This window comes from Vicugna pacos, chromosome 6 (assembly GCF_048564905.1).
Source record: "Vicugna pacos chromosome 6, VicPac4, whole genome shotgun sequence".
Classification (NCBI taxonomy): Eukaryota; Metazoa; Chordata; class Mammalia; order Artiodactyla; family Camelidae; genus Vicugna; species Vicugna pacos.
Window position 1 is genome coordinate 85,478,861 of NC_132992.1, and position 17,626 is coordinate 85,496,486.

Consider the following 17,626-nt stretch of genomic DNA (forward strand, 5'->3'; position numbering starts at 1 on the left):
ACAGGGAAACGGGAAGCAGGGAGCGAATCGCAAGGATCTGCTCTCATCTAATAGAAAATGCAGGTGGAATTTCCAAGTTCAAATCCTGCCTCTGCCACTTTTACGCCTGTGTAGAAGAAACTAGGATTAATCTCTGGGATTCCATTTTCTTGTGTATAAATGTGCATTTTGAATAAAACCTATCTCAGGGAGCTGCTGTGGACAAGAAGGTGATGACAGATAAGAGCCGGAAGATATCCAAACAAAAAGGATTCTCATGATTCTGCAACACATGGACTTGCAGGGCCCAACCTGACCCGGGGTCTCTGAACTCATCACACCCTGCCCCATCCAGCAGGTAGCAGGGTAGGCTAGCTCTGCACTCGGGACGAGCAACCCAGCAGCTCTGCCCCCGGCTGGCCCTGCTGACGCCTGGAGCATGACACGATCCCCCGCCACGGCAGCCCAGGCTGTAGGGAGGGACCCTCTGTGGATGGCTCAGGTCCAGACAGAGCCCACGGTGCCAGCTGCAGCCAGCCAGCCTGTTCCTTACAGGGAAGCAGGAGAGGCACCTGCCCCCGGGATGCTCAGGAGGTAATGGGGCTCTGGCCCACTCCCCCAAAACAGTGCAGGTCTCTTTTTTCAGAAAGTGGTGATTCATTTTTTAGAGATGTGTACTAAAACGATTTATAGATTAAACACGATGTCTGAAATTTGCTTCCAAATGACCAGGTGCAGTGGGTGGGGAGGGAACCAGGTGAGGCACAGCTGAAAGGAGAGAGGCCACCAGCTGCTAACTGGTGAAGCTGGGTGATGGCACGGGGTGCACTGCAGCATCTTCCCAAGCATTTAAAAATTTTCCAAAACAAAAAGTCTGCAGGAAAATGGGGGGAGTGGGGGAAATAACGAGGTTCTCTCTTTTTTCAACTCCCTGCATCCCCAGCTTTCCAGAAACTAGTTCAAACATCAACACTGTCTTTCAGGAAGGAGCCAGAGGCAGCCACCCAGATAGGAAACACGACGAGAGATTAATCATGGTAAGGATGATAATAAATAACAGCTAACAAGCAATCATAACTGATAATAATTTAAAACAGTAACAGCTACCATATACCCAGGACTGGCTACATGCACACCACTGGATAAAGCAGTCTGCAAGCCCCATTTCTTTCAATATAAAAATCCTATGAAGTAAGAGCTGAAACTATAAATCTTTCAGAAGAACACACTAGTGTAAATCTTCGTGAACTTGGATTAGACTATGGCTTCTTAGATGTAATACCACGGGGTGTGGGAAGCCCCGTCTCCTCTCTGGGCCTCAGCTTCCTCCTCTGTCAAGTGAAGGTCAAGACGGGGAAGACATTACATGTAGAGGCGCCAAGGCTGCCAGACCTAGGGTAAAACCTCGCCTTCCCCACTTACAGCATTGGGTCTCTGTAAGCCTCAGTCCTCATCTGTCCACAACTCAGTTGGGCAGGTCTAGAATAGGAAACAGAGGACTGAAGCCTGGGACCAGCAGTTGGAGGAGAATGAAGAGGCTGAGAGCTGCCCAGACCTCCCACGAATGAGCAGAGTGTCCTCCTGGGTCTCTGAGTGGCCAGTTATTTGACAGATGGCTTCCTGGGTAGTCATATCCCAGCAGACACTTATGCAAACACCACAGCGGGAGTGAGCCTGACCCTGCTGTCCTCAGGGAGCTCTCAGTCTCTACTGGAAGCAGGGCAGGGAACAGCACGGTGAAAGTGGAAAAAGGAATGCAGGTAGGGCTGGGCCAGCTAAGGGCCAGTTCCCCCTGCAAGCATTTGTTAACCTGCAGGCTGGAGGGAGGGGCAGAGAAACTTTAAAAGAAAATTTCAGAAAAATCCTGCTGGCCAGGATTAGTCAGGGGATGGAGATGGGGGCAGGCTGGATGATGCCACTCATGGAACAGGGATTTGCGAGCACCCAGTTCGTTGGAGAAAGTCCATCTCCTGGTTTGGTAACCAATCTTCTTCCCTCTAGTGGCCCTGGCCCCTACCTCGGGAAGAGATGTGATGTGGGAGGACAGGAGAGGGAGCTCCCTGCCCAAGGACAGGGAAGAAGAGGGGAAGGGCAGGGTGGAGTCAGGTGAGGCTGGGTCAGGTGGGGCCAGGCTGGCCAGAGCTGGGCAAGGCTGGGCCGGGCTGGGCTCAGGGGAGCAGCCCTGCTCTACTGCTTGATCTGGTGCTAGGTACATGGTGTCTCTGGTTTGCAAAATTCATCAAGCTACTCTGTGTGTATTATACTTCAATTTAAAAAAAAAAACAGTAAGACAAGCAAGCATGGACTCAACAGCAAGGCCCTGGACTGCAGGCCCTGCTCTGCAGTGTGGCCTGCCCTGCACTTATCCTGTCTGGGACTCCAGCCTTCCACAGAGAATGGATCAAAAATGGAAAAGGGGGCCCGATTCCACCACGCCTCCTACAGCAGCCATCACCACTGACCACAGCGGCGATCACTTGGGAGTTACAACAACCTTTGTGCTAATCCCAGTGGGACTTCAGGCTCCTGATTATCACGTGGTTCGAGAAGTAGATAAGAGTTGGCACTCAAGGTGAATCCCACAGCCCACGCACAGAAGAAACTCTCCAGGCAGATCCTAGGATCCCACAAGTCAGGGTCTATGTGTTCCAGTTAACACTCCGCCACCAAAACGCACTCTGGGGAAGAACTGAAATGACTTTCTTGTGGCTGTTAAAAATTACTCATGGGGGCTTTTACGGTTAAGGAAGTGACCTTGGATTTACTCAGCATAATCTCATTCCTTCCGGCTCTTCCTGAGAGCATGGCCCAAGCCCAGACCATCTAGCTGATGGCCACAAAGCCTGGCTTTTTAACTAGGTCCTTCCACACCAAGTGGTGAAAGGGTGAAAGGAAGCAGGAAGCTGCTAGCCCCTGAAGTCTTGATGCCACGATAGAGGTCCTGGCAAGATTCTAGGATGTGTTATTATTATTGATAATTACAGTAATAAATGGTGAATGACAGCAGCTAACTTCTCCTAAACATCCACCAAGTGCAGGACAATGTCTTGCAGGAACTGACATGTTTATTCCTCACAACCCTGGAGTAGGTTGTATGTGCGACCCCCTTTGACAGACAGAGAAACTGAGGTTCAGAGAACCTCAATACCTTGACCAGGCTCTCTCAGCTAGGAAGTAGCCAGGATGGGACCTGAACCCATGCCATCTGGTTCCAGAGCCTGCTGATCAGTGAAATGAGGCGTGGCAAACCTGGGTAAATGAAAAGCACCTCAATTCTAGCTACAACATGTATCGCTCAGGTTCATTCTTAAAAAAAGAATTTTTTTTTAGTTTTCCATTATTTATTTATTTACATAAAACAAAAAAGAATGGGCACTTTTATATGACCACACAGTTACTGCGTGAAGATGTGGAACCTCTCCTTCAACATCAAGTCACGATGGTTTACTGGAATGAAAACTATACCAGGAATCAAGAGGCCCAGGATCTTAGACTCCTGGTGTCACTAAATAATTACGTGACTTAAAAAAAATTTACCACAATTTCTCAGATCTAAAAATCGAAAAATATTCTTTTAAAATTTATGTTGAAAGGAAAAAATAAGTCTTTCTCATGTTCTGCCAACCCAAGCCTAGGCCTTTAGCCTGGTGGTTCAGCCTGGGAGACCAGGCACACTGCATCTGGGGTCAGCACAAGGAAAAGCCAAAAAGAGGGCACACAGAGCTTGCCACAGCCTTTCCAGAGGCAGAGTCATCGACGGTCAGGCCTGGCAAGACCTAAGGGTCCCAGTCCATCTCTTCAGAAAGGAGAAAGGAAGCAGAACTGAGCCCAGGGTCACACAGTGGAGTGGTGGAGCTGCCACTGTGGCCCCCTCTGCTCCTCCTACCACCCAGGGTCCACCCTTGTTTGCTCTTCTCCCCAAAGACCCCCGAGGGGCCACCACACTGGGCCAGAGTCTGCATCATCGTCAACCCCAGATTAACACAAACTCATACAACTAAAGACAGATGCTTCTCAGGAGAGCATACAATGGCACAGCTGGATGCTGCAGTGCACAGTGGCCTCTGCGAGGAGGATTCGCCAGCACTGAGGGATGGTCAGGGGCAGGGCTGCAGTGGACACTGCTGAGTGAAGGAACGTGCCCCACGAAGGGAGGACTAATACTACAGCAGTGTCACCAGCAATCACACAGGATGCTTCTGTAGAAAGTGAGATCTGTCACTGGAAGGGCAGTTCCAGGTGAGGATGAGGTCAAGAGGCAGGCTGAGCAACGCTTTCTGGGAGGACAACTAATGAATCCTCTGGGCAGACCACTGAAGCTGTGAAATCAGCTGAGGCCAGGACCAAATGTCCCCCAGGCAAAGCCTTCCTGGCACCACCCAGAATACCTGTTTGTTTTTCAGAGCTTACAGAAAAGCACATACCATACACAGTCCTGAGAAATCAACACCAGACCAGGGTGCCTTGATGTAACGCAACTTGCTAGGCGGCCAGTCGTGGCCCTAACTAAACCACAGCACCCATGGCTGTTTAAGAACCACAGGCCAAGGGTCTGAAGAGGCAGCCAGGTCTGGTATAGGGCTGGTCTCGAGATCCATGCAGCTAAACTTTAGGAGTAGGCTCCCAAGAGTCAAGAGAGAAGGTTGTAGCAGCACTCAGCACATACCTGCGGCAAGTCCAGTCACATAGGGTACCACCTGCAATCTACTAAGTTGTATAGTGTGCAACCTGTGCAACAGTCCCTAGGAGTCAGCCAAATCTTTTGGCTTCCAATCACTGGCAGACCACCTCTTTCAGCCCAGCTGCACCTGGGCAGTCCCAATCCTAGCGCAAGGATCTTGAGGCACTGTGAAAGTCAAGGCAAAGGTAGGGCCTAGAAATTTGGGTTCAAGTCCTAGAATCACCGTTAACTTTATGTGTGCTTCTTTAGGAAGCCATTTAAATTATTTGTATCTCAGTTTTCTCTTTTATAAAATGAGAGAATAAAATGTTTATCACATCTTTTCTGACTCAAGTTCTAGGATTCCTTGATTCTGTGATGTGATGAACAGAAACGACCTTCAAGCCCTGAATGGAGCCAGACTACGACACAGGAGCCCAGGGCCTGCGGCCCTCAAGCATACGCACAGCACAGTGACCGCACAGGCCCCAACCCTGGAGGAGGGGTGAGACTCAGCAGAGGGAAGAAGGCGAGCAGGACAGGCACACAAGTGACACCCAGATGATGGCTCCATGCTGGGGACAGACGCCCGCTCACTAGTTCAACCACGCCTGTTCGTACCCCGTGACTGTCCCTCTGTGCAGTCACCAAGATGACTCCTGCACAGACTCAGCCTGGCCTGCCGACAGCATCTCCTCACCTACCACTACTCCTAGCTTCCTGAGTCAGCTCCTTGGGAGAGCTGTGCTCCCCACCAGCACACGCCCTGGTCTTCATCAACCTCGTCTGTATTCCAAAGAGACCTCCAGAGTCTGAGCACTCAGCCTGAGGCCTCACAGACAGCCTGAGACCAGGGAGAGTGAGAGCTCCTAGGAGGGAGGGAGGGAGTGAGTGAGAGTGTGCGTGTGTCTGTGTATGTGTGTGTCTGTGTGTGTACGGGGAGAGGGAGTCACTGCTTCAGCCACATCCCATCCACCCTCACTGGGGGCTCCTAAGTGGGCAGAGATGTGGGGGTGAGCGGTGGTAACAGAGTAGGGGAGTGTTGCCACATGGGGGAACTAACCTAGCCGGGGACAGTGGGTAGGGGGGTTTCCAGAAGCCAGTGATGCTGAGCTACAAAGGGCCACAGGCCTGGGCCACAAGGAGAAAAGATATTCCAAGCAGAGGGGACAGTAAAAGAAGAGACATGGGGTGAGGGAGCCCGGCGTGGCTGGGTGGATGTAGGTCTCAAAGGGGAGGTTATGTGAAGACGGGGGAGAGACAGCTGGAGATAGATCGGCCAAGGAGTTTGGACTTGATCCTAAAGCAACAGTGTCCTGAGCTGGGGAGTGAGAAGCCAGCTTTGAGTTATGTGGTGACCAGCCCAGCAGGGTGCAAGGCCAAGGGGCTGAGCCTGGAACAGATGAGGCCTGGGCAGCGTGGCCTCAGGGGCACGTGCGCCGGACTTCACCGTACAGGATGGAGATGCTGCCTGACCTTTGGCACAATATTGTGTCTATGATTTGGCAGAGCTGGTGAAAGGAAAATTACAATGCAATTTGCTCCTCTGCCTACTTTGCTCTTCAGACCCTTTATTTAAACCCACGAGCTCAGGCTGGGGTGGTCAGGCCCTCACAGTACAGGAAGTATGGGGGAGAACGGTAGGGTGGGCACACTTGCACCAGACAGGAGCGAGGTGGCCAGGTTCAAGGTCCAAGCAGACAGGCTGTGTGAGCCTGACACAGACCCGGAGTGCCCTGAGTGCCCAGCAGAAAAAACTAGATGAAGGGTGACTGCTAGGACCCTGGCATTCTCCGACACTCTGAGACTCCGTGCCATTTTAAACTGATTACAAACACCTCTCAAAGTGGTGGGCTGTAGGCCAGCACTTGCTGGGTGGGCGTGTTATTGGCACAACTTCTATGGAGAGAAATTAGGCAACAGCCAAAATTAAGGACACATAAACTCAGCAATTCCTACTGCTAGGTACTCATCCCACACAATTCCCCACATGTGTACACAGAGATACATGAACAAGGATATTTAATCACTGATGCATGTTTCTAAAACATATCAGAAATGTCCTAAGTGTCTATCAGTACAGAACTGGTTAAGAAACAGATTTAAGGCCATTTAATGGAAAACAATGCAGCCATTAAAAAGAAAATGGCAGCCTAATGGAAGGACTGATCCAAAGTCAATTCCAAGGTCTATCATACAGAACAATGGCTTTGCGTGGCGACAGGAAGAGCACCTTTATTCGCGGACACAGAGCTCCCCTAGAAAGGTTCCAGGCTGCTGGAACCACTGGGACCCAAGACAGGAACTGGCCCACTGGGCAGCAGAGGCGGGAAAAGACTCCTTGAATTCGCCTCATGTGCACATATTACCTACTGTCGAAATAAGCAGGACTGCGAAGAGCCAGGCAGAGACGGCAGAGGAAAAGCCACACCTACAAAATCCACCGGGATCAGTCCATGAACAGACGGGTAAGATTCACTGTCCTGGGGGCAGCAGGTGGGAGAGACACTGGAGCTTTTGAGAAGAGCAGGGGAAGCTGCCTTGGAGCAGAATGCCAGCAACAACACCCCCTTCCCCCTGTCCCTGATGGTGACAAAAGTCACAGAACAAGGGGTTCAGAAAGGACAACAGGAAGTTGGAGCACCCAGGCCCCGGACTCCAGGATGAACTGTATGTGACTCGCACCAGGTCGGGGAAGGGGAGAGGGGAGCAGAGAGAGTGCCTGTGGGGGCAAGGCTGAGCATCCTCCAGGTCACAGGCACCGCCATCCCGAGGCCAGATGCCACCCCCGACCGGACCACCATCTTCCCAGTGTCACGCCCCTCGCTCAGCCATCTGGGAGAGAAAACCACAGTCCTTGCGGGGAAGACAGTTGTTCAGAGCTGACAGAAAGTCCGTGAAGAAGTGTCATCCCACTGAAGTACAACCCGGAATGCTGAGGAGGACAGGGCTGGAAGGAAACGGAGCACTTAACCAAGAGAGACAACAAACACCTTTTCCTTCTTCCCAGGCCCCTCACTGGAACAATAGCTCCCTTTCTGTCCCCAGATTTTAGCACCAAACTTATAAGCGTTCTCCATCTCCTGTCAGCAGGAGGTTGGCACAGTGCCCGGCCAGGCAGTTCACCTGACAAATGTCACATGCCCTGTCCCGGTGCCAGGGCACTAATCAGGTCCTGGAGCAAACGGAGAGAGACCGCAGCCTGCAGCCACACACCCCGCCAGGAATGGGGAGGGACCCGCAGGGCTGGGTGCCGGCCAGGAGACGGCATCGCCTCACAGGCTGACACTGGAGCAGGACAGGCTGGCATTTCCACTCAGGGGTCACTGGCGTGGCCGGAGTGGGTCTCGGGCCCACGCATCACAGCTGACAGCTGAGCAGAGAGGACCAGAAAAGGGGTCACTGGTCCCAGGAGCTCGGTTCCCTCCCAAGCTCAGCAGCTACCCCTTCACTCCTTAAGCACCTGTCTTAACCCTGCATGCCTTCTCCACACACCTGTTCAGGTGAGCCTGCAGAGCAGCCCCTGCCCTTGGGCCACATCTCAGGATCCAGGCCACAGGCCTGCTCTGCCTCACCCTACCTGGGCCCACAGCCCTCCAGCCGGAGTCTGACCCTCAGTCTCCCAAGGCCCCCAGGGCTCCTCCACCTGCCTTGCTGGGTGTGCAAGCCGAAAGCCAGAACTCGGGGTGCCCGTCCTGCTATCGGCAGTGAGCAAGGCGTTGTCTGGAACCAGAGCCGAGTGTGCAGTGTGCCACTGACCTCTGGGGCCAGGAGCCACTCAGGCCCAGGGAAGCCTGGGCCCCTCACCTCTGCACTTGGCCACCCAGCCTTCCCAGCTTCTGGCTGCAGAACAGAGACAGCTACTGCTGCCAGCTGTGACCCTGGCAATGACCCCTGGTGCTGCAGAAGACAGTCTGACCTCCTGCCACACACCTCAGCCAGCTCTCTTCTAAGCGGGGGCCATCACATGCTCGGTTTGCACCCTCCCAGCCGCTGTGCTGGGCTGCACCAGCTCATTCCAGGTCCTCGGGCCTCTGCGCCCATCCCCCCGAGGGGCCTGGGAGGACGAAGCACCCTCAGTCTGTTCCACTGTCTCCCCCAGCTTACCAGGCCTTTTAGGCTCAGAGCAAATGTTACCTCCTCAGAGAGGCTACAGGATGAGGTGATAAGAACCTCCCATTATCACGGCCTTGATTTTTCTTCTTCCCAGAACTTACCCTAATCAGAGACTATGTTACTTTTCAACCCTGCCTCTCCTGTACTGACACACTCACTCACTCTCTCTCTCTCTCTCTCTCTCTCACACACACACACACACACACACACACACGAATACAACTCCGTGGGGACAGGGGCTGCATCCACTTGATCAGTCTTATTTTTTGTACTTGCAGTGTTTCTTAGGATTCCGTGAACACAGTAAGTGCTCAATTAAGATTTGATAAATGAATAATAGTTACTTGATGAGATCTCACGGATCAATGGAGAAACTGAGAGACATGGGCCAAGTCAGGGGCTAGAAGCCTGGGGGTGTGTGAGGCCTGAGGCAGGGGGCACGGACCCCTGCCAGCATGGGAGGGACTCAGAGAAGGTCCTCGTGCCTCACTCCGTCCGTCCCCGGAGGACAAGGTCAGCAGAGGCCCAGCAGTGGCTCCTCTGAGCAGCCTTCCTCTGGCTGGTGAGAGGCTTTGTGACTTAATACACAAAGTTGGAAGAAGCCACACAGGCCTATATCGTGGGCACACAGATCACACGGGGGGCACAGAAGTCGCGGCCCCCAGTGGGCCAGGAGGAGAATGGAAGAGGGTGACCTTCCTCCTGCAGGTGCTCCTGAAATGAAGAGCCCAGGAACCTATGAACCTCTTGGCTGGGGTCCTGATCTCCAAAACCCAGGTCCTGGTACCCAATGAGGCTCAGTGACCACACTATGAAAATGGGAATGGCTTTACTGACCCACGGAAGCTCTCAGAGCCGCTGTGCTCTGAGAAATGCAGCGGGTCTCACCCCCAGAGGATGCTCAGCGATGTCTGGGACGTTCTCGGTTGTCACAACTGAGGGTTGTGCGGCTGGCATCTGGTGGGTCAAGGCCAGGGATGCTGCTAAACGTCCTCAGTGCACAGGACGGTCCCCAGAGTGGGAAGTGCCCAGCCCACATGTCCTCCATGCTGAGGCTAAGGACCCGAAGTAACCTGTGCACAAAAGCTCTTTCTACAACTTTTGGAAAATGTATTATGAGCAAATGTTAGTACTTCTAAAAGCCAGCATCCCTCAGCCTTGTGCTGTGAAACACTGACTGTCCACACACATACGGGGGACCCTGGCCAGCGTGCTGGGTGAGCTCAGGCTTCTGGTCCCTCCCAGCACACCACCTGGCGCTGTACAAAGTCCAGCTCTGCTCCAGGCAGGTAACAGGGTCATAAAGTTACGGATCTTCCTGGAGGGCGGGCCTCCCCTTCCACAGGGAAAGACCCTGCAGACGGTTAATGGCCCTAAATAGCACCAACCTCCCTGAGGCAAAAAGAACGATTCACAGCCACTGCCTGCCTGGTCCAGCCTGGGCGCACAATGGGCAGATTGTGTGGCTCCCTCCGCCAGGGGAGGAGTGGCCTCATGACCCAGGGCAGCAGTCATGGGGAGGCTGACCTCATGGCTACCCCAGGACAGGATCTGTCCTTGGGCCAGGGCCACCAGATATGCCCAGCTCTGCCTCCCCTGGCCTCTGCTGGCCAACATTTCACCGTGTGGCATCAGCTATGTCGGAGGCAATGCTGGACAGTGCCCTCTTCCTTGAGTGGGCTCTCAACCCCCCAGGGGTATGGCAGCTCCCGGCCAAAGCCCCTCTGGGGCGTATGTGAAAAGAGCACAAGCCACCTACTCACTGACTGACCACAGGCAAGTGATTTAACCTCCTTGGACCTCAGCTTCCTCACCTAAAAAATGAGGAAATAATTCTATTTTTCCATGGATTGATACAAGCACCAAATGAGGTCTGGGATGTGGTGTGTCCAAAGCAGAGAGGGCCCCTTGGGATGTATTTACACAGGTAGAGAGGCCTGTGCTGGGTCCCGGGAGCTGCTTGCTACTGCAGCATGGCTGAGCCCATCCTGACAGACTGGAGCAGAAGGGGCCTTGAAAGTCACCCCCTCCAACATCCTCGAACATCTCTGGAGGTAAGTGGAGCCGGCAGCTATACTGCTTCCAGCCCGTGGCCAGGCTCCAGCAGATGCCCACCTCACTCCTCGGGGATCAGCAAGCCTGGGTGCCCAGTGCTCTGAGTGCCAGACATATGCATCCTCAGTCTTCCCACAGCCCTGGGAGGTGGAGATGACGGCTGTCCACGTATTATAGATGAGGCCAAGGCCAGCTGGCAAGAAGTGGTGGAGAGAGCTCTGAACCCAGGCAAGGGGCTCCAATATCACAGCTCCTAACCACCCTGCTGTGGGCGCCCAATAGTCTGCAGGAGGAAAGAGGCAAATCTGCGGGCTCTAGACATCTACACACAACGTACAAGGAGGGCTCCAAGGAAGACACATGATACGAGTCGTCAATAAACACACAAAAAGATGCTTGATATCATTAGCTGCCAGGGAAATTTTAAACCAATCCAAAACCACAAGATACCACTTCACACTCACTAGGGTGGCTAAAAGCAAAGTCACATAATAAGTACTGGCAAGGATGTGGGGAAAGGGGAACGCTGGGGGAATCTAAAATGGTACAGCTCCCAGGGAAAACAGTCTGGCTGTTCCTCAACTGACCACATGCCCCAGCAATTCCACTCGGGGGTGTGTGCCCCAAAGAAATGAAAACGTGTACGCAAATGTTTCCATCGGTGTTATTCATAATAGTCAAAAGATGGAAACCACCAAACATCCATGAGCTGATGACTGGACGAACACAATGTGGTTTAGCCATTTGCTGGAATACTATTCAGCCATAGAAAGGAAGGAAGCGCTGATTCACGCTTCAATGTGGCTGAACCTTAAAAACATGCTAAGTGAAAGAAACCAGTCACAAAAGACCATGCAATATATGATTCCATGCATATTAAAGTCCAGAACAGGGAAATTATAGAGACAGAACGTGGTGGTTGCTTATGGTTGGAAGAGGGGTGACTTTCTGAGGTGATGAAAATGTTCTAAAACTGACCATAATAATGGTTGCATGCACCTGTGGATACATTAAAAAATACTGGATTGTACACTTTAAAAGAGTGAATTGTGGGGGGTAGGGTATAGCTCAAGTGGTTGAGCACATGCTTAGCATGCAAGAGGTCCTGGGTTCAATTCCCAGTACGTCCACTGGAAAAAAACAAACAAGTAAATCTAATTATCTCCCCACCTGCAAAAAAAAAGAAAAGAAAAGAAAAAAGAATTTTTAAGTAAACTTTTTTTTACAAAAGAGTAAACTGTATGATATGTGAGTTATAGGTCAATAAACCTGTTTATTTTGAACGATACGGGATAGGAGGTGAGGAGCTGGTGACTGAAGGTTGATTCAATGCTGCTTCCTTTCAGGTAAAAGGACAACCAACATGTGCAAACTGTGCACCCACTGCCGACACCCGCGGCGGCGAGGAAAGCGCTCCCCTCCCCTTCATACGGCCAATCAGTTGACAGGCCCTGAGAAGTAGGGGGCATCTCCCAGCGGGCAGCTAGGCAGGCCGGGCCGGGCTGCTTAGAGGCCTGCCTGTCACACTGAGGAAGGGGCTCTCAGGACCGCAGGGGCACTGGGATGAAGAGGGGGCACTGCAGTCTCCAACAGCAGGAGTCCCTCTTCATCTCAGGAAGTGCCAGGTTCCAGTAACTACAGTGTCCTCCCTGCTCAGAGTCACCGTGCCCTGGCAGTCTCCCCGCCTAAGCAGGGCCGGTCTCGTTCCAGTTAAATCTGATCTTATCACCCCCACCCCCAGCCTGCAGGATCAAGCCCAAGCCCCACAGCCTGGTGTGAAAAGCCCTCCCTCCACCCTTACCATCCTGAAGTTCCCAACCCTGAGAGGCACGTTCACCTGCACCCAACGGGCAGCACCATCTGCCTCATGAGCCCTCCCAGCCGCCTCCTCCTCCTCAGCCTGCTCCCAGCTGCCCCCTGGAGCCACGTCTCCCTCCACTGACCCGCCGGGGTGCCCTGTCCCAGCCCAGCCCCCATAAGGCTCTTCCACGCCACAGACACGCAGGCATGATGCCTACACACCAGGTACGGTGTGCAGCAAGGGGGCAGCAGCTGGGCTTGAAGCAGATGCAGTCCCTGCCCCTGTGGAGCTAACCCCCAGAGGGAGAGACCGGTGGTAGCAGCCAATAAAGAATTACAAACTTCCAAATGGAAGGAAGGAAAAGCACAAGGTTATGAGGGCCTAGGATGAGGAATGTGCCCTTAGTCAGATAATCAGGGAGAGATCCCTGAGGAAGGGGCACCAGAGCTGAGAGCTGGGGGTGGGGATGAATTTCAAATAAGGGAATGGCATGGGCAAAGGCACTGAGGTAGAAAAGAGCTCAGAGCTTGAGCAGCTGCTGCGGGAGAGCCAGTGTGGGAAGGAAGGGAAGGCGGGACCAGATGAGGCTGGGGAGGAAGGCCATGGCCAGACTGTGCAGGCCCCACAGGCCATGTCAGGGGCTACAGTCTTTATTGCCACTGCAGTGACAAGGTGTGGAACAGTTTTTAGTGAGGACAAGTAGGGACCAGGTCTGTGTTTCTCCTAGCTCTTCACTCCGGGGGCTGCGGGCAGTTCCTGGTTTCTCAAGGCTGCCCCTCTGGGCTGGGAGCTCACATGTCCAGCAGGCAGTGTGCCACTGCAGAGGAAGTTGTCCTTGTGTTCAGACCAGGGATCCAGCAACCACTTGGGGGACACCTAACATCCTTCCCGCTAAGGAAGACAGCGAAAAGAGGTGACAGTTTAGACACAAACCTCCTCCTTGCAGGCTCATTCGGGGAAAACCCCACGAAGACCAGCTAGACAGTACACCTACCCCGTGGAACTCGATCACCATAACACGCTTAGCAATTCTGGGGCAGCAGCGGGAGGACCACCTCCCAGGCCACACCTGACAGGTGGCCCTGGATGCCACAGTGAGAAGGTTCTCATTGCTCCCCTGAAGAAGCAATTCGAGAGGCCAGGAGATCCCTGAGCACTGGGACAGGGACCCTCCCACCACCCCAACCTCACTCGTCCACATGGGTTTGGCCCCAAGGGACCTTTGCCCAGGTCTGTTCACTGATAACTGAATCTTGGGCACAGCTTTGGCGGCACTAGGCTGCTGGCTCCACGAGAACCTTGGCACAGAACAGCAACCGAACCATCCTGATGACTCTCCAAGCCCAGCTCTCTTGAGGCCAATATTTAAAGTGGGGCAAGGGGACAGTTTGGGGGATGGTTTGTATGGCAACTAGCTTTAGTGATCTGCATAAGCCCCAGGCCCACAGCCCCTAACCTGTCCACAACAACAGCCAGGAAAAAGAGAACCTCTCAGCTCTGAGAATTCCTTTCCACCCCCAGGCCCTGGAGGATTAATGGAAGCATCTCATGGGCAGGGCATTCAAGGGCTGTCAGAAACATCTCAGAAACTCATCCATCTCAACCCACGCAGCCCCAAAACCACTTCCCCAGGGACCTGAACGTTGTCTTTGGAGAAGGTCCTTTGAGCTGAACCCGTCCTGGAGCAAACCACCTTTCTCTGTTTTCTTACAAAATGCAGAAAGGCCAGCTTTGCACACCCAAGCCCTACACCCTGCTTCCCAGCCTCTGAAATCAGTATCTTTCTGCTTCTACTCACTCTGCGCCCCTCTCTCCACCTAAGCCCATGCCTCCCAGTTAATGTCCTGAGAATAAATATTAAACCAAGAAACTGAAAGCGACGGCATGGTCAAGGTCAGGTGTCAGTCCATCTGGCCTGGCTCTGAACTTGAATCTCACGTCTTGTGCAGGGTGGGATGATCGTGGCAGGAGGAGGGGCTGCGTGCTGCTGAGCGAGCCTCACCTGGCACCTCTCAGTCCCTCTCCACGCCAGCCCCACCCGTCTCTTCTCTTCTTGGGGCCTGGGGAAAGTGCAGCCTGTCACCCTCCTCCCCAAAGGATTGTTCTCTTCACAAAGGAGGAAACGTCCTGGCCTTATCAGATATCCGCTTCATGCTCGAGCACAGACTGCAGTGAAAATCTATCCCAGAGATACTGAGGCTGGAAGGTTATCCTGAGGTCACCTAAGTCATCTGAGGGCCAGTGGGTTGTGTGTGCCCTGGGTGGGACAGACTCCAGGGACCCAGCTGAGGCCTCCCCGGGAAACGCATTCAGTGGCTGAAACCCGCAAAGCTGCACGTTTCCACATCCCCACCCCCGACTCGATATGCTCTCTCTCTAACCTTTGCCCAAGAACAGGAACACAGGGGACCCAGTTCCTCTTTACTGTTCAGCCATTACCCGCCCTGCCCTGCGGGCTGTGTGCCTGGGGGGAGCAGGGATGAGCGGTCCCCCAGGGTTGCTTGTTCTGTAACTCCCAGGGTACCAGGGCTGGCTAGGGGTTGCAGTCCTTTCTCTAGGAAAGTAACAGCACAAGCACTAGCAGCGGAGCAGCTGGAGGCACCTCCAGGTACACACAAGGACACTTACTTCTCACAGCAACCTGCCAGTCCTAAGAAGTAGGAACTAGCAGTAACTCCGTTTTACACAAAGGAAACTAAGCCTCAAAGAGGTCATGTGATCACACCGGCACGGACCTCCAATTCAGCACTCGCTGGGGCCCCAGCACTTCATACGCAGGGCATTGTTTACTCCTCCCAACACGGTATGAGGTTTCCCTGATACAACCGCCATTACCAGTGAGAAAACTGAGGCTTGGCAAGGTCACAAAGGAGCCCAAACATGCCTTTCCCCAGGGGCCCAGCCCTATGAGAGTGGAGGGGCTTCAGGCTGCTGGCAAGGCAAAAGGCCCTGGGGGGCACCACATGGGGACACCACTTCCCCTGGTGCATCAGGGAGTCGGGGACACCAGCAGGGACACAAACAGGCCACCGCTACACGTGGGAAGCGGGAAGAATCTGGCAGAGTCGGTCAAGGAGGGGGTGAGACCCACCGGGAAGCGAGGGAGGCTGAGGTCACTGACCCTGGACACATGAGAGAAAGAAAATGCTGTCAGCAGGAGGGCTGCTGTTGCGATGAGAGTCCCCTTTGTCCAGATAAAGAAAGACAGGACGTCAGCCCTCTGAGAATCACACACTGAGAAGTGCTGGCCCAAGCACCCCCTCCTCTCCTCCCAAGGGAGGCCCTCTCTCTCAGCCACGTTTTCACTGATAATATGACCTTGTTTTTCATGACCCCTGAGCTGCTTCCTGAGGAATGAATCACATTCTTGTCCACAACAGAGAAGACACAGGGCAGGTCAGTGGGGGCAACGGCAGCCCCCCAACCCCGAGATAATGGGCAGGTCACTGTGGGGTCAGGACCCGGCCAGTGGAGAAATGGGGAAGGGAGGAGGGAAGAGCTCAGAGACGGGCACACAGGGTCAAAGCCATGAGCACAGGGAGGGGGTTCTCCACCAAGGTGGACCCGGGGCCAAGTGAGGCTGTTCCAGTCCACAGGCCCTGGGGAATCCCTTCTCCAAAGGGGCCAGTGTGTTTCACTCCTGTGCCAACTCAGAACCACTGGCTGTGGCTGTGTGTGCGCAGGGGATGTGGAAGCCTCGTCTGGACTCGGCAGTGCTCTGATCAGTAAATCACATCTGTATAGGTAGAGGGAAAGAGGGTGCCAACCGCGCCCTGGTTCAATCCCATTTCACTTCTGAGACAGAGGTCCTGGCAGGGAAGTGTCTGACCACAAGCCCATGTCTTGGCGGCGGCAAAGCCAAGCCTAGGAGTACACAGCAAGACAGCTCCGCGGCTTCACAGATGCACAGAGCAGTTCCCTGGCCGCCTCCCCCGAACCCCGCACACCCCCGCTCACCTGGAACCTATGCACCAGCTCCAGGGACTGGCTGTCATTCTGGTCGGCTTCGAGGATGACATCGGTCAGCTTGTGGATGATGACGTCCAGGGGGCCTTGCTCCTCAATCGGCCGGTTAAGGTTCAACTGCAAGGGGGAAACAACAGAGAAAAGGAACAACTTCAACACCTGAGCCTACTGCCCCATCTGTACATCCTGGCGGCACAGAGAGGGGGCAAGAGGAGGGCTGGCGCTTGTGGGACAGGACAGGACACATGGATGAACTCGGTGAGGTCCCAGGACTCCTCCAGGGCAGGCCCCGCGTCTGTACCTCTGTCCCCAAGCCCCCTGCTACCCAGGATACAGAAGACACACATGGGGAATCAGGGTGACAAAGTATCTACAGGTCAAGCAAGAGTCACTGTGAAAGCATTCACTGGACATGTCATGTGTGCCCAGGTTTTTCAGGAGGGCACCAGGGTTCAGCAGGGTGAAGTCATACGACTGAAGTCACACGGCCAGACTGAACTGAGATCCAAGCAGACACTCTCTCATGAAGCTACACGCAGCCTCAGCGAAGCTGTGATCTGCACAAATCTGAGAGCTGCTGCTTTGGGATACCAGCTGAATACACTTCACACTGAGATCCCGGCCTCTCATGACAAAGTGAGGGGGTGCAGGGCTGCCTGGACTCCCTGAGGCACTGCTCGCCCTGAGGGATGTGTTTATTTTTTCAAGAGCATGGGGTTAGGAAGATCGGGACCCAAGGGAGCCAGAGCTGAAAGGCTGACAGACAGTAGGCATCACCTGACCCGCAAGACAGGAGCCCTGCCAGCAGCCGGGGCCGCCTGACACCGCTCTTCCTGAGCCACCAGATGTCTGCCGCCCGGCACGCAGCCGCCGCCACCTGCATGGCCCACTCCCTTGGAGGCCGTGGCGCCAGCCTGGAACCTGGCTGACCCTCTGGATGGCCTCAGCAGAGGCCAGAGATGGCAACCAGCCCTACCTCTGCCCTCAGCCCCACCCCTCCAGGTGGGGCCCCCTCCTGGCTTCAAGGGTGTTTGTTTCAAAGTCATCAG

At 54.0% G+C, this 17,626-nt stretch overlaps 1 protein-coding gene across 1 annotated transcript in view; it reads right to left on the reverse strand.

The window, feature by feature from the left end:
- ITPK1 (inositol-tetrakisphosphate 1-kinase) overlaps positions 1-17,626 on the reverse strand; it is a 151,239-nt gene that overhangs the window by 53,691 nt on the left and 79,922 nt on the right. Inside the window, exon 4 of the mRNA XM_072963625.1 lies at positions 16,569-16,694. Coding sequence (XP_072819726.1) covers positions 16,569-16,694 — 126 coding nt within the window. The remainder of the gene's footprint in view (positions 1-16,568; positions 16,695-17,626) is intronic.